The sequence below is a fragment of the Danio aesculapii genome, chromosome 7 (assembly GCF_903798145.1).
Source record: "Danio aesculapii chromosome 7, fDanAes4.1, whole genome shotgun sequence".
NCBI lineage: Eukaryota > Metazoa > Chordata > Actinopteri > Cypriniformes > Danionidae > Danio > Danio aesculapii.
In genome coordinates, this window is record NC_079441.1 from 22,510,240 (window position 1) to 22,538,182 (window position 27,943).

A 27,943-nucleotide genomic window follows, 5' to 3' on the forward strand; every position below is an offset into this window, starting at 1 on the left:
GCTTGTTGTAAACGTGGGGTTTGTTTTTTATCATTCTGAGGTTTCCACATTTGTTTTGCAATCGATTTGGATTCATTTTCATGTATGTATGTATGTGTGTGTGTGTGTGTGTGTATATATATATATATGTATGTATATATATGTATGTATAAGCACTTAATTTAGCACTTAATTTAGACAAATTTAAAGGTGATTTTTCTCAACATTTAGATCTTTTTTTAACCTTCATTTTCCAGATTTTCAAATAGTTGTATCTCAGACAAATATTGTCCTATTCCAACAATCCATACATCAATGGAAAGTTTATTTATTTAGCTTATTTATTCAGTAATGTATAATTCACATATTATTTTTTTCCCTTTTTGTCATTGTGTATGTCATATGTTATTTAAAGTTGCACTTTTAATGCTCAATATAAAGATAAATGAAGTCCTCATACACTCATATATTGCATATTGATTTGTTTTATTAGAAGTGAACAGTAACAATAGTATTTGTAAAAAGTGATACACAACTGAATTCAGTTAGGAAGTCCGAGGATGGGTAACATTTTTTTTTACGAGACATTAAATAAATAGAGTTAAATGCACCAGGAGTTTTGTACTGCCCACTTGGAACTTAAGTCCTGATACCTAAAAGTAGCAAAGCAATTAAAACAAATAGTAGCTTTATTTTATTAACTCTATTGTAATTTCTGTTTATATACATGCATTAAAAGTGTATTAAAAAGTGCATTATGTATTAAAAGTGCATTATGATATCCTATGGTAATAGAAAATTAGAAAAAATATACTTGCAAAGTGATGTTAATGTACATCTTCCCTTTTTCTTTTCTCTTTCTCTTTACTTTTTTTTCCCCCACTATATTCGATTGCTATTCCTGAGATAAAACATCCCTTGTTACCCTATACAGATGAAGAGAAGTAGAAATAAATAAATGTGAATATAAATAAATGTATGCAATAAATAAACACTGTATATAAATGTGAAAATAAGTAAAAGTTGAAATAAATGAATGCAGACAACAAAAGAATCTAAAAATGTGGGGGAAATAAGTAAATAAATGTAAAAGAATTATTGAGTTATTTAGATTTTCTTTTGCTTTGTACATTTATATAGTGTTCTCAGAATAAATGAGTACACCCACTTTTGAAAATTATTTTTATTCATTTCTCAGTGAAAATAGCTGATATGTTTTGGTGCATTAAAAAACATTTATTAAACGGTTATCCATTATAATAAGAGTTTTGTCACCAACCATCTTTAAGAATAAAAGATAATACATAATACATAAAATCAAATAAGTTATTGCAAAAAATTTAATCTTCAAAATGTTTACAAAAATGTATATATTTTTTGCTTTCTCTTGATTGTTTCTGTTATTAAAATTGTTCTTGCAAACACACACACACATCTAGATTATTATAAATGCATCATAGTAAATATACTGATTATCATGTTGCGTTGGTGGGGTGATTTGGTGGGGTGTTTATTGTGGTTTTTTGTTTGTTTTTGTTTTTTATTTAATACATATTAATGCTCTTTTGCGGCGCAGTGGGTAGCACAATAGCCTCACAGCAAGAAGTTGGTACGCTGGTTCGAGCCTCAGCTGGGTCAGTTGGCATTTCTGTGAGGAGTTTGTAAGTTCTCCCTGTGTTGGCGTGGGTTTCCTCCGGGAGGTCTGGTTTCCCCCACAAGTCCAAAGACATGCGGTATAGTTGTATTGGGTTAGCTAAATTGGCCGTAGTGTATGTGTGTGATTGAGTGTGTTTGGATGTTCCCAGTGATGGGTTGCAGCTGGAAGGGCATCTGCTGTGTGGAACATGTGTTGGATAATAAAGGGACTAAGCCGAAAAGAAAATGAATGAGTAAATATATATATATATATATATATATATATATATATATATATATATATATATATATATATATATATATATATATATATATATATATATATATATATATAGTGTGTGTGTTTAATTAATATTTGCTTTTTACATTGATTGTACATTTAATAAGTTATTTATATATTTCAATTTTAGTCAGACTTGCCATTTCATCTTTACATGCTCCGTTTGTACATACTTTTGGAGGTCATCGTAATGTTCCAGCAGGTGGCAGTGCAGCCCAATTTTTCTGAGTCAACCGTGAAATAAACAAAGGCCTTCGTGAGTTCAGCATATAGATTTATTCATTTTTTAATATATATACTGTTCAAACAAATACAAAAAACTATAACAAACAAGAAGACTCTGATACAAATCGTTCACCCCCCTGTTCCGTGTAAGTGGCAAACAGAGCTTTATCGCCTCAGACTGTAAGTTACATCTTAATACAGTCTGTAAAAGTCTTTCTCTTGTTAATTTATACAGTTGTGACATTCAAAATATTGACATCAATCATTTGTTATCGATGGTGAAAATCAACCAGAATTCGTTTAGCAAGGCTTTTGCAATTGCCAGTGGATATGAAAGCTTAAAATTGCAGCACAATCAGAGTCGTATGTTTATATTTATATATAAAATCTACATTGTGTTTGTGTTTAGCACACGGTAGGCAGTGCTGGATACTGAGGCACAGCTCAGGAGCAGCATTACAACGACCAAAGATGTTCAAAGCACACCTTTGGTCAGTCAGTCTGTGGTGAATTGATAACGACAGGCCTCGTCGACGCCTGACCACGACAGAGGAACCTCAAAAGGCAGTGTTTATTGTGTAAGTGCGAAGATTGTAGACTTTATACTAGTAGTGTCAAAGGAATGTGGATGGTTGGGGGGCTTCTCACGTAAAATGGATGTGCAGTGAATTACACCGTGATTTATACAACATATTGCTTTTTATACAGCGCCTACACGTTACAAATTAGCATAAGATGAAACGAAGAACTGGCACTTTTCCATAGTCTTCACAAGTGGATAAAGATTTGACATGAACACAGAGGCACCAAAATGAAATACAAAAACACTCCGTGACCACTACAATCCTTGCCTTGACACACACTTGATCTGACTGAGCACATCAATATAATTATTAGCTTTTTTTTATTTTATTTTTTTAGAAAATCAATTCCCTGTAAGACTCTTTCTTCATTTTGGTGTGTCGTTTTATTGTTTAGTATTACCTTTAATCATCCTACGAGTAAATCATAGGTTTGTTAGTTTTGATCAACTGATTCAGTCCCTTCTATTGCAGCTACATTAATGTCTACATGCCATCCACACAATTATCATATATTTTATGCATTAATATGACACGATTTTACAATGTCAGTTGATTTAAAGTTTGTTGAATATTTACAAAATAAATGATCATCCCGAAGCTATTATATTTTAGGCTTTCAGATACATCACATACACTTACTTTGCACCACTGTTTTTTTGTTTCTTCACATATATAACCAAACCACTGTGCAATTTTGAATCTACATCTGTGTATAAAATTTAGAAATAATTAAGATGCGTGAAAGGTGAACTTTGGGGTTATGGCTGGCTGTAAAGCCGGTGAAATAAGAAGCAAAATTCTGTCCACAGAATGAAGACACTGTTTACTACAGCCGATTTCACGATGGCAACTTCAAAGTTTTCATTTTCACTTTTAACCTTCAAAAATATCAGAAAGAAAAATACTCTTTAAAAACTTTTTACATTTAAGTAAAAGCTACAAGGCAAATAAAAGAGGTTGAATTGTATCAGTACCAGAGTAACATGATAGAAAACTACTCTGAACCATCACAATTGGTTCTTATGTATATGCCTTAAAAACATGATGATTAAAAATAAGAGATCCCAGAGTAAAGAAAACAGGAAAATCTAAAAAAACAACAACTCTATAACGACAACGGAATATGATCAAACTATTACAATTAAAAATATATCAAAATATAAAAACAGAGTGTTTTGGTGTGATGAAATACACTTGAAATGAGAAATTTGCAAATTAATAATACAGCTTTGGCTTGTTAAAAAAATCATGAGTCGTATGAAAAAAAATATATAAATAAAGAGGGGGAAAGAATTATAACATTAGAATGTACTTAATAATAAATAAATAAATAAAATAAGCCCTGGCGTTTCAGGCAAAGCCATGGTGTAGTTTGGCATGATCTGTAACTCTCCTGTCTTACGGAATGTCCAGAAAGGTGTTTCTTTTATCCCAAAACCTGTGTTTTTAGATTATACATTGTAGAGCTTTTCCTTATCCCACATTTTAATGTTGTAATTCTGTTGCACAGCCAATGGAGTAGAAAGCAGCTGCTAAGAGACCAGCGAACAGAGATCGAGGAGCAGCTGGTCTCTGTTCATGACTCTCTCCTGAGCTTCACCCCCAGTGCAACCCCCTCTTTATACAAAAGGCAAACTATAGAGGTATGTGAACAATCTGAGTTTGATTCCCAGTGTCTGTCTGAATATGTGTGAATGAGTGTGTCTCTTCAGCAGTCGGCTGATTTGGGCATCTCCTCGCCCTCTGCTGACAGTGGAGCCGTCTGCTCCTTCAACTCAATCCCCTCTGCAGACTCATCGGTTTTCTTCACTTCCTCCATTGGATACACCACCACACAGAATTTCTGGCCCAGGTATGTCATCTTGTCTGTAATCACAAAGAGAGGAATTTGGTTCACGTGTCGTACATCAATAATAGTCTTCTTTAAATCTATCTATCTGTCTGACTGTCTGTCTATCAGTTACAAAATTAATTATAAAATAACCTGGAAAACATTTTATTTTCATTTTATTATTATTTATTCTTAAAACTGCCATTTATCAAAACATTTTTACATTTTATATATTTTTGACAGAATCCTTTTTATTGCTCGCTATGGTTATTAAAAGTTAAATAAAACTAACCATAAGACTAAACTTTTCTCATTTGAAATTGAAACTGAAGTTTCTTGTGATCATTTTTATTTAGTTTGTGTTAAAATAAAAATAATTTACTACTAATAAATAAACGATAAGAGAAACACAACACTAAAAATGACAAAAACTCAATAATTAAAACAAAAATGCAAGTATAAAAATAAAAAACAGTTCAAACAATTCATAAAAACAACAAAAGTATAACACTGATACTAAAATAACATTGAGGCTCACCAATTTTGCCATTACTTGATCAAAGACTTTTTTATTATGCTGCTATAGTAATAGTTTTATGGAAATTGTGATACACAATTGAAATGAAATTGTCTATCATTATAAATACTGTCCCTTTTGACCATTTTGATGCGTCCTTGCTGATTAATTTGTCATCTGTGGTATGCTGTCTCTATTTACTCATAACATAGCAATCATAAAGCACCACACGTGTGAATGTTATTCCACTCACCAACAAATGTATTGAAACATTGGGGCTTGTTGTCCCAGTAAACGCCCAAGAAATAGACAGGGACTCCAGTAAGCATGATGGCCAAGCCAATTCCACAAACTACAGGCTCCGAGTACAGAGAGAAGATCAGCAGGAAGGCCCAGAAGAGAAGGTAGATCACGGGCCACACCAGACTGACCTGTGAGAAGTAGAAGAGAGGTTAGCAATCTGAATGAAAAAAATTATCTTTATTTTATTTAATATGGCAAGAATTAACAGAATATACCACGAACTGGACAAGCACATAAAAATAGCAAAATTGATATGTCTACTAAACAGAATAATAAAATTTTTTATCTAGAGATACAGTAGATGTTCATTTTTACCATTGAATCCAAAGCCGATTCAGCCAATTGTGGGGCCTGGCAGAAGCATTTTTAGCTTAGCATAAATCATTGAATCAGATTAGACCATTAGCATCTCTCTCTTTCAAAAAAGCTTTGATAATTTTCATATTTTAATATTAACTCTTCTGTAGTAAATTGTGCACTAAGTCCTACATAAAATGAAAAGTGGATATTTTCAAGGACAGTATGTTTTGTAACTATACTCTCGTTCTGGTGTAATAATCAAGGAACTTTGCTGCCGTACCACGCCTGCTGCAGAAGCAATGATATTGCGCATTGCCTGAAAATAGTCCCCAGTTAGCTAATGGTTTCTGTCAACCTTAGTACATGATGTAACTACAGAAAAGTCAAGCTTTAAAAATTATTAACTCTTATTTTACTTTTTGGGCGAGATGCTGATGGTCTAATCTGATTCAATGATTTATGCTAAGCTAAGATAAAAGTGCTACTGCCAGATCCAGAGTTTGGCTCAATGGATTAAAAAATTCACAATTCAACAGTTTAACTCTAAACCTAAAATGAGCCTATTTCCATTTTTTTTTATTCAACCGCTACTGAGAAAGATGAATTGATCTTTACTGCATGGTTTGGATCTTTTAATGCAATAATACGTAATATTCAAAATTAACAAAAAAATTATTTGCAATTCTTACTTTAATTGGTCGGTGCATATCTGGTTGTTTAATCCGCAGCACAATCTGCCCAGCAACAGTGACACCGTAGAAGAGGTAGTTGATGAAACCCACATAGTTGATGAGTGTGTACATGTCACTGGTGCACAGCATCAGAAGTGTTGAGAGGCACTGCAAAACAGCAACAGAGAGAAGTTTATTTAACAAACAAAATATTGGTATTGTTTAGATCTATAAAGTATGATGTCATAAAATTGAAAAGTGACCCAGTAAAGTCTTAATTGTCAAAAGTGTGTGAGAGTAAAGAAGTGCTTATGCAGTATATGATACTCACAGTGAAGAGCAGGGCTGGAATAGGAGTGCAGCGCTTGACATGAATCATTGCCAGCAGACTAGGCAGATGGCCTTCACGAGCACCCGCGAAAAACAACCTGAACAACATGAGGACAATCCAGCACTACTTTTATTTAGGAGACCATGACATGCAGCAGAAAGGAGTATGTGAAGACAGAGGGCATGATAGACAAACAGAACACGATAGATAGATGGATAGATAGATAGATAGATAGATAGATAGATAGAGAGACAGACAGACAGGTGAAATGATAGATAGACAGACAGACAGACTGATGAAATGATAGATAGATAGACAGACAGACAGACAGACGAAATGATATAAATAGATAGATAGATAGATAGATAGATAGATAGATAGATAGATAGATAGATAGATAGATAGATAGATAGATAGATAGATAGCACGATAAAAAAAGATAGAAACGTGTCTTGTTTATGAATAGTTTATATGACTGAATGAATGAGTTATGGATGGATGGATGGATGGATGGATGGATGGAGGGAGGGACTGACCGAGAGGAGGTGAACAGGGAGCCGTTGACCCCCCCAAATGTGGACAAGGCCACAGAGATGGGCATGATCCATGACATCACCCCCAACAGCTTCTCACCAAACGTCTGGGAGAGAGCAACAGAGTGGTGAAGCAGAGAAAAGAGAGAGGTTGCATACATGCATTATTAGCTTCAGACTATCTATGCTGCGTTTCATTAAAAAAAATAATAATCATAAGAAGCGAATGCAGGAGATTGCGGAGTCTGATATATCTGTTTAAATGGTACATTGGAGGACATCAAGAGTTCATTCCAAGTATCAATCCGAGGACGTTAACTATTGATACTTGGTAGATATGTCAAAGAATCTCCCGCATGAAGTAAAACAATAGTTGGGTTTACAGTCTGGCAGCATGTGACTGCTGAGAATGGACACAGGTCACTCACCACAGCTACAGCATTAGATGCCAGCAGCTCCTGAGGGCTCATGGCGGTGACGTAGGCGATGTTAGCAAAGACGTACACGAAGGTCACAAGGGGAATGGAGATGAAGATAGCACGGGGGAGGTTCCTGAATGGGAGGAAATTGAGAAGAAAACGAGTGTTTAGTCAGAATTAGAACACTGGATCTTTCAGGCCATTTGAGGCATAGTTGCCTCCTCAGAGCTTGATTTGCTGCAGACCATTATGACTATTAAAGCTTAGGGTGTGCGCGCGTGTGTGTGTGTGTACATTTGACATACTGCCCATAGACATTACAATCGTGGTACAAACTTTGGTCCATTGCTCTGACACGTCAATGTGGCCACAACATATTTTAATGTCTAGAGGTAGGTTACCAGTCTCTGTTCCGGATTTGTTTACGTACGTAAAGGTGTATCACAAGCAATGATTCAAAATTCCACTGATTTTCTGAAATAAACTTTGCATTTGGGGATAATTCGGCATAGCTTATTGATAATGAACTGACCTCTCCTTCCAGTATTGGATGAACTCAATATGTAGCATATTCCTCTTTCTTTTTCTTCTTTGGAGAATAGCGATAAGCATCACTGCTTGAACTGACTCTAAAATGTTTTGCAATTTTTCGTGATGGATTAATTAATACGCATCGGATTCAGTTAGCAAGGTTTGTGTACTTGAAAAAACTTTCAGATATGAATAAAAAAAAAAAAATGTATACGAAAGTTCCGGACTTCAGTGTGCAAAGACATTTAGGCTCAATAACTCTGAATGGCAAATAGCTCAATGGCTCAATAACTCTGAGTTGTGACAAATACTAAATGTGATTGACTAATTTTGAAGAGGTGGAGGAGCTACTCTGTCCCGCCCTATCTTCCTGTTTCAGTTAAGATTACATCAAACATCGACTAATTTGTATCTAGTTAACATTAACTTAAATCCTGGAGATCACAGTACTCAATGACTGTGATTTCTTTGAATAAAATCTGGCTTACACATAAGGGTCGACCAGTTCCTCTGTGACATAATTGAGGAAATTCCAGCCACCGTAGGCGAAGGACCCCTGTAGAAATGCCAGAGCGATCAGACCAACATCATAGTCTTGAAACGGCTCGAAAGCATTGGCCGGCTCCAACCAGTAATACTCGCCTGCAGAAGGAGAAAAGGGTACACTGATTATCAAGCATGAAAGAGAAATATGTTATAAAATGGCTATTTTTTATTTGCTAGGTAGTTAACTTTTAGCAAACGCTTCAACCAGAACAACTCAAAGTCGAACAACACAGCGACTGAAGGTCAAGGACCAAGAATTACATTGTGTCCTTAATACGTGGTAACAAAAACACAAAAATTTAGCTGGCTTTAGTGGAAGTGAACTTGGATGACCAAGCAGACCATTTAAAAAAACACCTGGTAACCTGACCTGATTTTTTTCAGCAAATCAACATCAAAATAGTCAACCAACTTTGACAGATTCCCACAACCAAATATCCAGTTAGAACCAGTTTGAAAATGTGTCTATCGCTTTAAATCTACAATCTTTTTGTTCCCTAAGCCATAGTATTAGGTCCACATTTCTAGGGTCAGGTCTTTGGGTCACATGTACTCTCTGAACTCGCTCTGAGAGCATACATGACCCCATGTTAAAAGCACAGCCAACGCCAACTAACCCAAATCCAGTTGTTTTAGAGCTTGTGCATGGAATCACATCTGTCACTCTCATATTATCAGGTCAGTCTCTGAGCTAGCAGGTCCTCTTGCAGTGTGATCATTATTGAATCCTTGCTGACGCACAGCCGCATTATCAGTGTTATTCTTTATTTGAGGGTCTGAACCCAGTGACTTTTTGCTGACACAACCAGGAAAAAAGAGGGAAGTGCTGTGCTTTCAGTTTTCTGAAGAATTTACGGAGCTATTAGAGATGAAGCAAGAGGACAGGGAGTAGTCACGCATGCACACTTGTACTAAAACACAAGCATTGCACGTAGCCTCACACACACAGCTTATTGAATAGCTGGTTATGAATGCACAGGCATATGGTATGCTACGTACCCTTGCAGATTTGTACGATGCCCATGATGATGATGAGAATGAGTGCCAAAAGTTTCCCTGCAGTGAAGACATCCTGTACTCTTGTAGCCCAGCGCACGCTGGAACAATTCACCCAAGTCAGCAGCACTGAAACACACAGAAACACAGGTTAATACACACAGACACACACACACACACTATGAATTACTTGTAAGATTAATGAGCGCCCTGCAGTTTAAGTAGTGCAGTATGCCAAAGGATTATAAAATAATGCTTTCAGCTATAAGAAATTAATCAGACACACAATTATTAGACCTTCAAGTGAATCTGTGTAATATTGACAACTGAATGCACTGCAAACAGGCAAGTCAAATGCAGATTAAATGTAGTCTTAAATTGCAGGAATATTTGTAGGAGTAAGCAAATATAGACTGTATGAGTCAAAATAAAGAAATCACACACAAAACAGCATAACAAAGAAAATATCTCTTCGGGCCCTACTATATACCTGGCACAATAAGGCGCAAGATGTGTTTGATGCAATTTGTTGCTATTTTTTTAGACAAACGCAACCCTAATTTTCCTGCTCTGCACCACGTTGTGTAAATAGTAAATCCATTTGAGCTTCAGCGCAGAGCGCCGTAGGTTGTGCACCTAAAATGCATACGCTTTGCTTAATACACACAGGATGTAAAGCAATACACAAACATCTTTACAAATGAAAAATAATTAAAGGATTAAAATATTACAAAAATGATTATTTTCTAAATATAAAAACCACTGCCTTCATGCCTTTTTCATCTCCGGGTCCTTTTTTCGGTTTATTTATGACAATTTGCATTTGTATAATGTTATTATTCTAATTATTATTTATTATATGCAAATTTATATTTGTTTTAATAAAACAAGTTTAGATCTGTCCTCCTGTCGGATTTTGGAGACGTATGCATCACCATATGGGGCATAAGAATAGGACGCGTGTTTGGATATAACTCAGTTTTTTGACCACACTTCATTATTATTGTTCATTTATTCATTTGCTGGAAATTTGAATTTAGAAATAGTTTTGAAACAAATCTTTGCACTTAACAAACAAAATTAAATATGTAGGCTAATAGATGTCTTCAGTGGAGTGCGTACAACACCGTTTCCTTATCGACGTAAGTAAAGAGAAAGTAAAGAGGCCGAATGGAGGAGGCTCATTCTTTATTCTCGCTACAGATGGTCTGTTAAACTGTTTTCTCACTAGTGAAGCATTCAGTTTTTCAACTTACAAAGTCACCATGTAAAAAGCAAATGTGCCATAGCATGATGCAACTGACTCTTAAAGGGAATGGGAGATGAGTCTCTGATTGGTTTAATACATGTTATGCTCAGAACCCACCCTTAACTCATTAAGAGAATAAGTACAACCCTGTTAGACCATGTGTCGCAGCGGAAACAGTATTTTCCGTCATTAAAATAGCAAAAGTGGATTCGGACACGCCCTTAAGGCTTTTGCGGCATGCGACTTTGCGCCTAGATTGTTAAAATACAGCCCTTTATGTTCAATGTTGGCATAAACTGTTATATGTTTGGTTGAATGTTTGTGTTTAATGTAAATATTGTTATATTTCCTATCAGCTCAATAAAAATAAAACAGTAAAATAAAATTAAATATTGTTAATAGAATTTTTTTTTTTTAAATCATTCGGATATCAAGTAAAGTTCATGTAAATTCAATACTTTAAATATATTAAAAATGTAATTGTTGATTAGTAATGTGCATTACAAAGGACTTAATTCGAACAACTTTAAAGCTGAATTTCTTGATAAAGCTGAATTTCAGATTCCAGATTTTCAAAGAATTGGCCAAATGTTTTCCTACGCTAACGTTGAACCATACAACAATGCTTATACATTTATTCACCTTTCAGTAATAAAAATTTTTTTTAGTTCTGTGGTCCAGGGACACATATTCAAATAAATGTACTTTATGTGCTAAATGACTCATAGTCACATGCCCAAAGTCTTCCGATAGCATGTGACAGACATATTTGTCCATAAAAAAGGACACAAGAAACCTGAGCATGCAAGTAAACTTTGAGTCTTGCTTTTTGAGAACTTGCAAGATATGCAAAAGTGCTGCTTCTTGATTTGCACGTCAGAGCTTTTTCCTGTTTCATTGACATACCATTTTTGTTGTAAAAATTGGCCAGGTCGCCAGGCAGACCAATGCTGCAAGCAAAGTTTGATCAACCTTTCAATAGGGCAATTGTGTATAAAACGAGTATGAATTAAGAGAGCCTGTATGAAGGGGCTTAACAAACATAGTAAAAGTTCTTGGCTCTCTTTCAGTGTGAAATTGCAGTAGCATCTAGTCACAATGTTAAAAAGCAAGTGATACGCAGGGTGGGGTTTTCTGTCACGCAATATTACAGAGGTGCTGATATTCAATAATACAGTACATGAAGATAATTAACATGGATTAAATTGTATTATATATACACAGCGAATAATTATTAATTCATTCATTTTCTTTTCGGCTTAGTCCCTTTATCAATCAGGGATGAACCACCAACTTGAACCACCAACCGGAATGAACCACCACACCGGAATGAACCGCCAACTTATCCAGCACATGTTTTACGCAGTGGATGCCCTTCCAGCTGCAACCCATCACTGGGAAACACCCATACACCCACACACACACATACACTACAGACAATTTAGCTTATCCAATTCTATGGCCTGTGGGGGAAACCAGAGCATCCTGAGGAATCCCACACGAACGCAGGGAGAACATGCAAACTCCACACAGAAACGCCAACTGGTCCAGCCGAGGCTCAAACCAACGACCTTTTTGCTGTGAGGCGAGAGCACTACCCACTGCGCCACCGCATCACCCGTGAATAATTATTTATTAATTACACTTTTACAAATATTACGATTGTTGAACCACAGCACCAAATACTTCAAGACTTAGTAGTCTGTTTTTATGAAACATAAATATTTTAATGTTAATATTACCTATAACATGCAGAAGATATTACATAAAAATGCTATTTTTAAAGGAATGTTTTTTGTTAACACTGCACAATAAGACTCGATTTGTTAACATTAGTTAATAAACAAATGATGAAAACTACAAAAGCATTTATAAATCTAAGGTGATGATAATTTCTTGTTAAACATAATTAACATAATTAAATCATAATTGTTTTATTAAATGAAGTAAGTAGCTTAATCCCTATATCATAGCTTTAACAAATGTGGCTATACTGTTGATTTTAATGCACTTACTAAAGTTTACTAATGAGATCTTATTACTAAAGTGTTACCTGTTCCACTTTATAATCCCTTTGCAATTAAATTAGCTTACTCCGAACAAATTATGTACAATAAAGCAAGACAAAAAAGGTTTTTGGGTGAAAATTTGTTGCTGCCAAAAGATTACAAATATTATCATTAGTTTTTGTGGCTAAAGTGACAAACAGTTTGAAAGTGCAAAATGACACCCTGCTTCATACAACGTGAAGAAAACATAGTCACACTACAAAAAATGATTTTCTTAAAGTTTTTGTGGTGTTTCTAGTCCAAATATCTAAAAATTCTTAAATCAAGAAGCATTTTCTTTACCTTGAAACAACTAAAATAATCTTATTTCATAGTGAAAACAAGATTATTTTGCTTACACCATTGGCAGATTATTTTGCACACTTCTGTTCTGAAAACAAGACTTTTTTTTGTCTAGAAAATGCTTCTTGATTTAAAATTTTTAGATACAAGACAAAAACCCTAAGAGAAGCATATTTTGCAGTGCTAACCAAGCAAAGCTTTGAGTGAGGAGCTGCATTAATCCTTGTGTCTTATCTGTGTAAAAGAAACACTGCCTCGCAATGTTGAGCCTCTATTTCAGACCTAATGTGTCTTGAGATAAGGGGATGTGGTGCATTCTGGGAAGTGGACTGGGGGACATGTTAGAGGGTGGTGTTTGTGAAACTTTCAGAAGGGGAAAAAATAAGCAGAAATGCAAGAGAGTTACAGACAGTTTCCTGGTGAAATTAAGGTAGTGAAATTTGCACTACATATTGTGCTCATCTGAGCATGCAGAAACATTTCTGACAACAGGAGTCTTACTCCAATAAGCTGCTTACAGTGAAGGTCACATATATGCACAATGTTACTCATTTAACTTTCCATACTTAGCCTCTTTATTCAAGTCAGATCATGTGCTACATTTTTTTGGCAGCCTGCTGGACACTGTACACTCATGGCCTCTGTTCTAAAATATAGTGGATTGTGGTTTTTCCACACTGGGTTTGTCACAGTGGCCCTATTTTCACCTCATATTAAAATGTGATCAATGCAATCACAAGTGTGTAAATGAGGATTTGAGTAACCAAAAAAGTGCAAACAGGGCCAAAATACTTTCCAATTTGATAATTATGCATGATTCTATTGTGTTTTATAGTATAAATAATGTTTAATGTGTAGTTTGTGCATAAAGTGTTCTCAATACCACTTAATTTGTTTGTTTTTTTAATTAATTCCAGTATTTAACTGTCACAGTTTTCCTGGGGACACAACTAATGCATTAAAGGGTTGTTTTCAATGTTGCTAGTATTTGGTATACAATATCACAAGTGTGTAAATGAGGATTTGAGTAACCAAAAAAGTGTAAACAGGGCCAAAATACTTTCCAATTTGATAATTATGCACAATTCTATTGTGTTTTATAGTATAAATAACGTTTAATGAGTAGTTTGTGCATAAAGCGTTCTTAATACCACTTAATTAGTTTGTTTTTTTAATTAATTCCAGTTATTTATCTGTCACAGTTTTCCTGGGGACACAACTAATGCATTAAAGGGTTGTTTTCAATGTGCTAGTATTTGGTATACAATATATTAAGTGTGTAAATGGGGATTTGAGTAACCAAAAAAAGTGTAAACAGGGCCAAATTACAGATTAAGGGCCAAATTAATTACAGAATTTAACTGTCACAGGTTTCCTGGGGACACAACTAATGCATTAAGGGGTTGTTTTCAATGCTGCTGGTATTTGGCCAAGACAAGGTATCTTAAATGGCAGCCTCATTTCTGACTTCCTTTTGCAGTTGTATTTGTGCCAGAAGTGTACTTATATTCCCTACTTAGGCAGCTAATAAGGTTCTGATACAAAGTCATGTGCACACTTCTGCTACAATTGCAGCACTATGAAAAGGCATAAAGGAGTAGAGAACAGGGACATCCTGTGAAACTGTGTCAGAGTGTACACTTTTGCTCTTTTACTCACTTCCTGCCGTTCTCTAAACAAAACAAAGGCAAAGCAAAAAAAAAGTTTTAGGGGTGCTTGAGAACATCTGGTTAAATAAAAAAGAGCTTTTCTATTTCAGCCAATCAGAACATTCTGATTGTGATACAGCTGTACCCCCCCCCCCCCCCCCCCCCCCCCCCACACACACAAACACACACAAAACTGCCACTGATATAAAAGCTCCGAAAATGAAAGTGGTTAAATTCTAAAATGGCTAATTCTCAGTCAGATTTATAAAGGTTATTAAATTATGCTCAGCATATGAGTGCACCCCTCACAAATCTCTCATTTAAATTAATATTTTCTATAGGATGCTTTATAGTATTATATTTGTGCATATACATTAGATTAGTCAGTACTGAAGCCAAATCTGGAGCTTAACAAATAACTTACAACAATAGTTAAAAATGAGTAGCCCAAATGTATATGTTAAAGAAAATATAAAATTTTTAAAAAGAGCAAAAATCAAGAGAAACAAAAAATATATTCAATTTTGTTGAAATTATGTAGGTTGTAATTTTTTTTGCAATATTTTGTATAAATTTAATTGTATTTTTACATTTCTATAGATGTTCTGTGACTAAAATATTATTTTAATAAATATTTCTGTTTAAAAAATCTGTTTTGTTCAAATGCACCAATATATATTACTCATATTTATTTAAATATTTATCATTAAAATGGGGTGTGCTCATCATTTATGCTGAGCACTGTATTTTGGGACTATTTTTGATGTTTTTTTAACCTGCATACATCATCATGTCCTCAAACAGTGTTTTGCACAAAAAGCATGCAGTTATATTTATTAATCTTTACATAGCCAAATATAAACTATTGTTCCCTTTCTAAGACTTAAATATCAAAACAAGGTGATATTTCACCTTTTGACCCTTTTTTTTTCTTGTTTGGCTGTCTACATATAGCTTGCAGTATTTGTAGCTCCAGCGTGAAGTTTGTGGAAAGCCCACGCTCAAAACTTCTTGACGCCATGAAAAACATCATTCCATTCATCTTCACACATCCCTCTCTCTTTCACTGTCTATTTGCACATTTTCCCACAACCTCTCGTACCCCTCTCCCAGAGTAAGACCCCTTGGTCTTCTTCATTCACACTTCGATCCATCTCTCTTTTTCTGACAGACCCAAAACTCTGGCTTTCTTGCCCTGGTCATCAGTGCTCTTTCACCAGAGCGTGAGTTGACCTATTGGTCAAACATAAGAGGCTCTAGCAAAAAACTCATTCCTAGCAACAATGTGTGCATGCGTTATCAGAGAAAAATGCCTAAAATATACAAGTGTTAACAAGCGAGCCACAGGCAGATGTGGAAAAAGCTGTTGTGTTAGTTGTTGTTGCATCTGTAAGGTAAACTACATAAAACAAACTGTTCCCGCAAGGTATTGAAAATATACTGAATTCAACAAGACCTCTTTTTCCCATGAAGAGTGCTCAGAACATTTATATAACCTGTTCATATTCTTCTTTTCTAAGCCAGAACTTCTCTTACAAGTGTAAACAGTCAATCTTTTTTCCTTTCCATATGCACCAGACACTTAATTATACAAAATTCACGTTTCTGGGAAAAAAGTCGTGCTGTTCAGTATTTTAACCTCTTTATATGTATATTTATCTACACTTATAGCCGTGTTATATAGTGTTAATTCCGTTGACGAAAAACTTTCATCAAAATTTTTGTGGCGAACAAGTTTCTACTGACGAAACCAAATGACCACAACTATAATAAAAATATACATTTTCGTTGACTAATAAAACTGAGACGAGAATGTGATTAAAGGACATTTTTTGGAAAATAACGTGTGATGCATGACACACACACATACACACACATTTTAAAAGTAACTGTTCCACTTTAGACGTGGGATGTGATTACATCATCATCCATAGTCTGTCTAATTTTAAACTATAAAGAAATGGCAACAGCTGAGAGAAACAGAAGATTCAAGTTAGATGTCAAGACCATAAACCGTATGGGGACAGAAATAGCTAATAAAATCAACAAATCTAAAGCGACATGCCAGAGAATCATCTCGAAATTCATGCAAAGGTAAACTCGGGTCTTTTTTATTTACCCGAGTGTGTGATTTTGCTTAACTGAAAAGGGTATACCTGTTTTGCTGACCTCTCGCTGAGAATTGACTCTGTTAGATTGTACAATAAAAGTTATTAAATCAGTCAGTCTTAAATTCATATGATCATGGCAATCATTTTCGTGAAGAGTTTCCTCACGCGTTTCATTTTAGCTGTAGCTACAGTTTACTTGTGCTAGATTCATGTGCTGTCTGCATCTGCCGCCATCATTATGACAACAGATATTTACATTTACTCTACCACAAAACAATTTATTCAGGGCGTCATTCAGCGATGTGTTTATTTCTTACGTCTGTAAGGATGTAATGATACTGTAGTGCTATAATATCCGATTATCAGGGAATCACATACAACATACAAGATAACGAAACTGCCTTGAAGTGAAGCACATTGTTATTTTTTATGTACATTTTAGCTTTAGAATCTAGAAATCTTGAGTGGTTTAGTCGACAAAATTTTTATGAAATTTGGTCAACTAAAACTAAAGTGATTCAGAAGACTAAAATAAGACTAAAACTAAATCAAAATTTGCTGTTAAAATGAACACTGCTTATAGCATTTAACATCAATTTTGTCCAGAGTTTTAATATCATTATATCCCCATTTACATATTCCTTGATAAGCTAGACATTAAATACTAAAGGGAAACCTTTAGTAGTATGGGCACATCAGTGGTCATCTAAATATCTAAATAATTGGTCAGTGAGTTTGTCCTTCTGGTACTCACACAAGCAGATGGCAGCGAGCAGTCGCAGACCGTTCTCAGGGGGGAAGCAGGTGGGGAATAGAGGCTGCAGGACGTAGTTGGAGAAGGTGAGAGCAATGACCGCCTGATTAGTGGGGTATATTACCAACACGGCAATCCACAACCGCAGAAACCTATAGAAGACAAACATACAAGACTCTTATTGTATTTCCCTAACAAAAAGAGTACTCATCAGATGCTAATACAATGGGATTTTAATGACTGACTACCACAAACAATTTCATGTTTTCTTTTTAGCTACTGATCAGTAGTTTTTTTATTTGCAAATAGCAGTGACTTTATTCTTAGTATTGACTTAACGTGCATTAATTGTACTTTATTGGCATCATTTGTTGGTGTGGAGTTAATCAGAGTCACGACTTGAGTGACTTAATGGCAATGCTTATGGCTGTCCATTTGCAGAGTCATTCATTAGTGCAGTCACCGTGATAAGCAAGGGTTGTTGGTGCGTGAGCAAAGCCAGGATTGTAAAGTTTGATTGACCACTGACTACCTATAAGTGGACTAAGAAATGTTTAGTTACGCTGTTAACAGGCTAATTACCATACAACGACGGAGGCAATCTCATTGACAAAAGAATACAGGCATTTGAGGGAAAAGTATAGGATTCCCAAGGCACAAAACCCAGCTATTTTCCATTAATTCGCAAAAAGCCTAAATAAGCTTTCCACCACTTCTGACTGGCTCACTCTGGTGCTTGCAGCATAATACTTTAATCAAAAACAGAATTGTATTTATTGCACATTAATGAAAGCTAAATTCTGCAGCATCTCAAAATACTGATGTCTTCGAAATGAATGCCATTGTTTTCCATCAAGTTTGTTAAATCTCTGACTTTTAGTATCATCAAGATACAATCCCTCAAGTCTGCATTTCTATAATTAGTTCATCTACTTAAAAAGGAAAAGTGGCTGCAGCTTTTAGACATAACATATCGATTTCTGACTAAGATGGATTAGCAGTAGACTCTGGAAATATTATTAAAATGAATATGTGGCCAAAAACCCTCACCCTGCCAGTCCTCCGAAGATGTCCTTGACATAAGAGTAGTCGCCTCCAGATTTGGGTATAGTAACGCCCAGCTCAGCATAGCAGAGTGCACCAATCGCTGTTATAATGCCTGTTAGAATCCATACGATGAGGGCCAGGCCTACTGAACTGGCATTTTCCAACACACCCTTTGGGCTGACAAAGATTCCAGAGCCAATGATGTTACCTGCAAATGAGTAAACATAGAGGTTGAGTGTTGGAAATGTAAAATAAAATAGAAAGCAGGTCATAAATATAGAAGGGAATTGCACTGATTATGAATTAAAAACCTATATGCCTAATGGATGTCTGGGTGAATTTACTAAAGTGCTCTAAATGAAAAGCCAGAGCGACGTTATCACGAGTAAAGGATTTAAAGAGATTTGGGATTTGTCAGGAGTGCATTAGGGATATACATTTTGAAAATATGACCGAGATGATTTTGAATGAATAATTATTTTCATGTTATGATCAGTATTATGAATCTACAATTATATTTTCATAGAATATAAATGAAACATCTCTTTAAGAGATAGTATATTAATGGTTGAATCGTTATTCTAATCTAGGATAAATCCTAATCTCTTTACATTAATGCTAGATGATGATCTAAATCACATAGACTTCCTCTGAATATAATTATGAAAATTAATGACAGAATATAGCGCTTCCTTAATTGTATGCATCCCTTAAACACATAGAGAGCATGATAAGATGACAGTGACACTTTCTCTAAAGAGATATAGAGATCAGCGAGACCTAAAAGTGGCAAAGTATGATATTGGAAAACCAATAAAGAAAAGCAGGACAGTGTATGAATCAAACGGAAATGAAAATGTCAGAGAGGCAGAGAAAACGTGAGGAAGGAGTGGGAGGACAGAGCAGGTGGTGAGAGGGATTCACACAGAGCTGACTGTAATTTGCTGAGTTAGTATTCAGCATGACTAATGGAGTGAGTACACACAGCAAATAAATGGGGGAGAGTGTGTATTTGTATAGCTGTATAACAGTGTGAGCACTTTACATTGAGCTCCAACGGCAAGTGTGTTTATGACATACAATATACTGGCTCTAAAATTAACACTTAAATTACATTGACACAAACTAGGCATGGGACGATAACCGTTTTCAAGGTATACCGTGGTTTGGAAAGTCAAGGTTTTAAAACCGACAAAAAAATTCTGCTATACTGTTCCTAAGGTATGTGTAAGAATTTTTATTTATGTTTTTTTTTTTTTTTTTTTAACGACAACAGTATCTCCAGCAGAAAAGATATCCCAAGATGCCATTTAACATTGTAAAAAAAATCTGTTTTTGAAGTAAACGAAGACAGCAGAAGTCAAATCATTTGAATTATTTCGCCTGACTTGTTTACTTTAAATGTTTCTCAAAATAAAATATATTGTGTTTAAATATATAAAATAAAAGTTTTTGTTCTTTACCCAGACATTTAAAAAGAATATGTTTTAGAGCAGTAATCACAATACCGTGAAACCGTGATGTTTTTATCCAAGGATATACCATCAGGATCTTATACCAACACAAACATAAGGTTGGCCCATATACAAAATAAATGATCAATTATATTATGTTCTATATCAGTCGGTGATAATAATTTCTGATATTTTCTTAACCTTAAATGTTTTAATGTAACCATTAAACACAAATAAACACAAAGAGATTTGTAACAAGTGGAGGATGAGTAAATGATGACAGGATTTTCATTTTTTGAGTGAGATGTCCCTTCAGGGAAACTTAAGGCTCACCTAAATAGGCCACAGGAGGGCACAATAGGCAGTGCAAAGAATAACAACTGTCTTTAAAAAAACATGTGTATGTCTAAATTACAGTAATCAAAAATAACTTGGCAACAAATCATTTAAACAATTACCATAAAACATAACAAAAACATACCAGAATCGTGCATCGATTTGGATTTATTTCTTTATTTTTTGCTCAATACTTTGTTTTGTTTTCAAACCTTTTTATTTTGCAAGTATATATGGCCCTAGATTGACTCTATAAGATACAGTGAAATGGAATTAACCATTTAAATTAGGTAAACCATTTACTTGTATGTAAATTTTTTTTTTTTTAACATTTTGAATATACTGTAAGTCATTTTGAGGAGTGACTACCGGCTCAGCACATGTAACTGTGGTTTATGCTTTTATCCTCTCTAATTGCAAGACAAGTCTGGGCCTTGATACAGACTCATTCATGTGGAAATTCAGGTAAACAGAGTTTCTGACTTGTTACATCTCTGCCCTCGATTAAAGCAACTACTCCAGGTTTCCTCTGTAGGATTGTCATCGCAAATGTGTTCTGTAAATCACTTGGAAACAAATGTCTACTAAGCACTATAAACAAGTAATCAGATCTTCTCTGTAGCCGTCGCTGTCTTTCAAAATAATCCAATCAAAAATAATATCCATAAACTTTCATAACACCTGAGCGTTCTGTTTTTGTCTCCCGCTTTAATTCACTCCTTTAATCTCTGCCGTGAAAAAGCGCGGCCAAGATATGATTATCACAAATTTCAGCATGTCCCATGACCTCAAAGTACAAATTTCACAACTTTATACAATCAAAGCTATCTCTTACTATTGCCAAAGAATGCAGAAATTGATCTGGTTTCAACCAGCTAAACCAGATGGGAAATATGGACATCAACAAGTTTTACGCTGGGATTCTTAAAGAGACTGATTGGTCATTTTTGTGCACACTTGTACATCAAGAGGTCTTGCTGACTTAAGTGGAAAAAATATGCAGATGGGTTTCCTTTTCATACTACATCCGCTTGCTTCCCTTGTGTGTTTTCACCATGCATACAACACAGGAACACAGAAGCAATCTCTGATTTAACATTCTGGTTTTGTCAGTCTACTCAAATTGATCACATCATGCTGTGCTATGCCTTGTCAAACATTACATTGATGGAAGGATTACAGAGAAGTCCCACTTTTCAGCTCAAAGCACAAGTCACCTTTGAAATAAAAGCTCTTTTGGCTATTTATAGCAGAACATGGATGCATATTACCTGTACAAGCCTATTTTCTTTTTATTTTGTCCATGATTTAGGAAAAAAGAGCCAATATTATCTACTTTTACAGTTGGGTAGCATTTACATTTGTTGTTTGATGGTTTACCTGTGCAAAATACAACCCTTTCAGTATTAATCTACACAAATGTTAAATTTGTTTGAGGAAATAATTTGTTTTACAGATGAATAGCATTGACGTTTGCTGTTGTTCAGTGAATTTTATTGTATAAGTCAATCATTGAATCCAGAGAGGGTTTTTTTTTAAGGTGAATGAAGGTTAATTAAGCATGAAGGTGAAAGATTACTTAATATATACACCAAAATAATTGCTGCTTGTTCAAACAACTAATTTAAAATGAGCTAAAACACCACAATTCTTGAGTTTTTGGGGGGACAATTTAATTGTTTTATGTTCATCCCACTATGGAGCATACAAATCCTTTATTTTTTAAATTGAAGATACTTAAGTTCAAAGATTTGGTTAAATTTAAAACAGAACAATTTATGTTTAAAGCTAGGAATAAACTTCTTCTGAATAGCATACAAAAGTTGTTTGAAGAAAGACAAGGGAGATATAATCTGAGAGAAGAACAAAATCTTAGGAGGTTGAAAAAAAGGACAACTTTAAAAAAGAAAAGGGTGTATGTCTGTGAAATTATGGAACAGTCTGGAACAGATTGTCAAAGAATGTCAATATTAATCCATTTCAAAAGTTGTATAAATATATATTATTAAAGGAATATAATGATCAATAGAGGTTATTGAAAAGGAACAAAATGAGAAAGCTACACTGTAAAACCCAACAGTCAACTTTATCAAATGAAATGAGTGTAGGTAACTCAAAATTGACTGAAAGTTAATTCTACTCATTTGAAAAGAGTTTTGAACTCGGTGTTGAAGGTAGGAAGTTAATTAAATACCTCATTACTTCAACTTAAATGGAGTAAGCTCACAGCAGTCATTTGGATTAGTTTTTAACTCAAATGGTTTGAGTTTCCCTAACTTATTGGGTTTTACAGTACTCAAATTTGGTTTGAGTTCTCTTCATTTATCAGGTTTTACTGTGCTCAAATTGCTTCATTTATTAAAATGGATTAAGTTCACAGTACTCATTAGGATTAGTCATTGAACTTAAATGGTTTGTTGCAATTGGTTTTCTCAAATGGGTTGAGTTACCGTAACTTATTGGGTTTTACAGTGTATGATGACATTTTCAATAATGACTGTTTGCTACTATGTATGTTTTGGGTCTATGTTATAACATAAATGTTCAAATGGAATCAAACATAATATGTCAAAGATGCCAAAAGGATAATATGTCTCATGTAAAGCTCATGTGTCTGATGTAAAAAGAAGAGATAAGTAAAAAAAGAAATAAGTTGAAGTAATAAATGAATGGTGTGTATGATAATGGGGTGGGCAAAATAATAAGCTTGTGCTTCATCCCGTTACATTTTGACCATGTTGAAATGTATTTTGTTCAAAGAATTGTTTTGGGAATGATTCTTCTGATTGAAATAAATCAAATCAACAAAAAATTGAAAAAAAAAAAACATTAAATTAACTTAATTGATTTGTGTTGGGACAACATGAAGTGATTGTGTGGAACCCAGAATTATTTACAGTGTAGATTTTGCAAACAGAATGCTATTTGGTTTTAAAAGTGACTTCTTTGCTAGCTATACTTCACACGTTTGACAATAGAATACTCCTATTTAAGAATTAAATCTATGATCACCATTAAAGGAAATGGCGCCTATGGCCTACATGGAATATAGCACAGGATGGTGCCAATGTGACCTCATTGAACTAACTTGCCTTAAAATCAGTTCACTCTTTGTTATCAGCTTATCATATTTACATGCCAATTATTGTGCAGATACATTGCCTGTTTATCATGCAGTGATGTTACAGTTACAGTCACTTGTACTTTTATTTATTACTCTCGCTAACATGCTTGCTTAGGCCTTTCAACAGTCCTATTGATTTTCTTTCACCCATTTATTGATTCAACTATGTTTGTGGGTCTGTAACTTTGATGGCTAGTTTCCTTTTTACAAATTCACATATAAAATTAAACCAATACCTCCATTTTTTTCAAACAAACTAGATTAAAGCATGTTCAGTTTTGCTGAATCTTTGTAATCCATAGTAAATAGACAGATAAAAGCTAAAAAGTTCTGTTTTTTTATAATATGTTCACCAATAATCTCATATATTAATTTCAATAATTTCTGATTTAATGATGTATGGAAATATATGTCTAGACACTGAATTTGCAGTTTTCAGTTCTACATAAAGCTCCATCCATGAAGAAAATCAAGAGGAAATGAGAGCACAATCCAATTATATTAAGTATTCATTACATATACCAAAAATCTTCACTTGGATTTCATTTTAATCAGCTTACTGGAGGATTAATCTACAAAATATAACTGTATTCGTTCAAAAACCTGTGTTACAAATGAAAAATAATACAATGCCATCATAAATTCCTGACTCGTGTAGTTTATATCACTTGCAATCTTTACACCTTTTAGCAAACTCAATGTTTGCATTCTACAGTCAATTCATAAACATTTTCATTCAACATTTGCAGTTTGGTTGCTCTTTGTAGAATCCAAATTCAACAGAAACAATGTGGAAGCAAACCAGAAACAACAGAAAGTTCACTTTCAGGTCCATCCTTCATTTCCAACTCACAAAGGGTTGAATATCTTAGTAAATTAGGGTTGATAAGGATGAGAATGGCAGCAGTTATTAAGCATTCTAATAAATCTAATGTACACAGAGAACAAAGGCCTGAGGAAAGCTCTGAGCAATCTGAAGTGACAATCACCTGATAATAATTTTCACGTGGGCCGACTGAGAGCATGTGAATATATGACCCGATCAAGGTTGTTGAAGAGGATTATTGCAGTTAAAATGTGGGTTGGGATTATCTTGGGTTGGTTTTACTTTCCATTAACTCTTTTCATGACTTCAATATATTTTTATAGCTTAATGCTGCTTGAACCATAAATGAACAACACTACTGTGACAATCTGACAAAGTTCAGCAGTTTCCTCCCCTCATTTCCTCTTATGCTGTTTGTGGCCACAGATTGACTTGATTTTTTTTTTTAACTTTATTTACAGAAGACAAAAGGGAGAGTGAAAAAGAACATATTTAATGCCATGGCCATGCAGGTGCTTTTTTTCTTTCTCTTGAACTTATGTACCATAATACTACTGTGTAAAAACAAGCCCATGCATGTTCTGCAGAACTGATAAACCAATCCATGATGTTAAGCCATTATCTGCTTTCCGCCAATTGTTAATGGCTAATGCACATTTTCTATTTATAAACACTTTTTAATAAAGTTTGATTATTTAAGAAAAGTAAGTGATCTTTGAAAATGCAATCATTGTGTGGACTATTATTAAACTATATGAAAAAATACAATACTGATTAATTTAACCCTTTATCAGACAAATAATCATATACTGTATGGTAACTTCATTGACATTGGTTACAATATAACATTTTTATTTATTTTTCAGTAGTCTTGTAATAACCCCCAAACTGTAAAAAAAAGTTGACTCAACTTAAAATTGTAAGGCAACTTGCTGCAGAGCTTTTTAGAGTTGACTCAACTTAAACCGATTCAAGTGCAGTACTTGGGTTAAAAGTTAAGTCAACTCAAAAAAGCTCTGCAGCAAGTTACCTTACAATTTTGAGTTGAGCCAACTTTTTTATTACAGAGCAGTTACACTCCAGGTTTTTTCAAATGAGTACGTCAACAAGTGCTTTATAATGATTTAATCAGATAGTTCACCCCAAATTGAAAACTGTCAAAATCATGTTGTTTCAAACCCCCAAGGCTTTCATTCATCTTTGGAACACAAATGAATAGGGAATCTGCGGGGTCTTAAAAAAACAAAACAAATATTAGGCCTTAAAAAGGCCTTAAACTCACTGAAATATTCACCTCTAGGTCTTTAAATCATTTTAAATGGGTCTTCATTTTTAATGTATGTAAAGCTATTCAATCGATCCAACGCATATCCAATCACCAACAATACATTCTTTTAGCAATATATTCATAACTAATATTATAAATTTTAGTTATGTTGAAAAAAATGTATGTATAAAACTAGGGTCTGCTTGATTTGACACATTATTTAAAATGTGGTTAAGAATTAACTAATTAAAATTTGTTTTTTGATGAAGCAAGTACATTTTTTTTTCCAGGCCTTTAAAAATATCTTTTGAGGTTAGCCCTATATACGTCTGAAATTTCATTCTTTATGATCTTAAAAAGGTCTGATGAAGATATTCTGGATGAAATCCGAGTGCTACCTGATATTCCATAGACAACAATGGTCCCGGCTTGTTCAAAGTCCAGAAAGCTACCAAAAGCATTGTGAAAACAGTCCCCGTGGTTAAAACAGAATATTATGAAGCTATGAGAATGCTCTTGTGTGCATAAACTACTGAGCATGACAGATAAAGAGCACAACCCTTTCATGAATGTGCGCCCTATACTGACACTGAGAAAAAGAAAACTGTTGAATGAAGTTATTTATCACCACTGAAGGCATATGATCTGATTTGAGGATGATTTTTTGGTATTTTTCTGGACTTTGAAAAGGTAGGAACTATTCTTGGCTATGAAGGTTTAGGGAGCTCTCAGATTTCCTCTGAATATTTACATTTTTATTCTAAAAACTAAGGTCTTGGGGGTTGAAATGACATCAAGGTGCATAATTAATGACATAATTATCATTTTGGGGTGAACTAACCATTTAAGGACCATTATCATCCTAATAGCCTAACTAAATCATCATTAAACTACAATTAAAAATGTGCATTAATGTTTATATTTAAACGATGACTTTAAATAGTATGATCTGCAGACTAAAAATCCATTTTTATCCAGTAGAAATCAATTTCATACAATATAGGATAAATCTAGATAGGGCCAATACTGCAAAAACGCACATGCTATATAAGCTATTTATTAGACTGTTATATTCTCCAGTTGTAAATTATCTCTTTTCCCCATTTCCACAGTATGAGAAAGAGAAGCAAACCAATCCATATGAGATAGAAGACCGCAATATGTTTCATTTGTGCTTTCATTTATGTAACGTTATATGCTTAAAGCAAACGATCACTTACCGACAATAATGCCGCACGCACTGACGAGGCCGATCTCTTTCTTCAGCGCCACTGACTGCCCTGCTCCTTTGCCCGTGTCTGCTGCTGCTCCATCCTCGCTGGCGGTGCTCGGGGCTGCGCTGCCTCTTTGTCTCGGTCCATCCGTCATTTTGGTAATTGAGATGTCCAGTCCTCGATATTGAGCGGTGATGCTTGACTTATAGGCTACCGGTCAGATTTCAGATAGCGACCGCCAGGGTACACATAAACAGCCAGAATACTATCTCTAGGAAATACGGCACCTTATCTTCCCTTTATCTACATGAAGCTGCTCTGAAACATGTGTCGATATTGATCTTATTTTATAGCATGTGGAAAGATCAAAGTAACGATGGGCGACTGCAGTGCGAGGCTATAAAATGAATTTAAAAACAAGGCACACTGTTCAATGTCATTGAAATGTTAGATTTCCGTTTCGACAGCAAAAAACCAAGCGCTAATTGCAAACATATTAAGAAAACTACAAAAACACCCCAAGCGCAACTTCTGTGTCCGTTTTTTGCGTCTCTGGTGAAGATTATCCAGGATTTGATCTGCAACTTAAACCTAAAACAGCGCGCTCGTGAGGCCGAAAACCTGTTTCGTATTTGTCTCTTTTTTCCTTCCTGTAACGTTAACTGGTACCTGTTAAAAATCGGATGCTTCCTCGTTCCTAAAACAACGCGCGCATCGTATTGTCGAAGAGTCCCTGTGTAGATCAGTGTCCGCGCACTGAAAACTCTCCAGTGATATCCACAGCACCAGTGGTCCAAGCGCCTCCAACAGTCTGTGGTATTTACTCCATATGTCAAGTCCTGTGGCCGCCTCCATATGT

The 27,943-nt window shown here is 34.8% G+C and overlaps 1 protein-coding gene across 1 annotated transcript; it reads right to left on the reverse strand.

Annotated features, from left to right (window-relative positions):
* Positions 1-2,172: 2,172 nt before the first annotated feature.
* Positions 2,173-27,932, reverse strand: slc7a8a (solute carrier family 7 member 8a). Its single transcript, XM_056461304.1, has 11 exons — positions 27,091-27,932; positions 18,867-19,071; positions 17,817-17,968; positions 9,706-9,831; positions 8,649-8,802; positions 7,639-7,762; positions 7,214-7,317; positions 6,678-6,774; positions 6,365-6,514; positions 5,326-5,503; positions 2,173-4,590 (listed from the first exon to the last, which is right to left on the reverse strand). Exons 1-11 carry the CDS (start codon positions 27,236-27,238, stop codon positions 4,433-4,435), a joined length of 1,596 nt encoding a protein of 531 aa, XP_056317279.1. The 5' UTR covers positions 27,239-27,932; the 3' UTR covers positions 2,173-4,432.
* Between the last annotated feature and the right edge of the window lie 11 nt (positions 27,933-27,943).

Bases quoted from the DNA above. Each gene is read 5' to 3' on its own strand.
- slc7a8a (XM_056461304.1), bottom strand. From the start codon at position 27,238: ATGACGGATGGACCGAGACAAAGAGGCAGCGCAGCCCCGAGCACCGCC. The intron at 19,072-27,090 runs GTAAGTGATCGT...ACTCATTTGCAG, and splicing joins TGCGTGCGGCATTATTGTCG to GTAACATCATTGGCTCTGGA. The intron at 9,832-17,816 runs GTGAGTACCAGA...TGTGTGTTTCAG, and splicing joins GCTCGCTGCCATCTGCTTGT to TGCTGCTGACTTGGGTGAAT.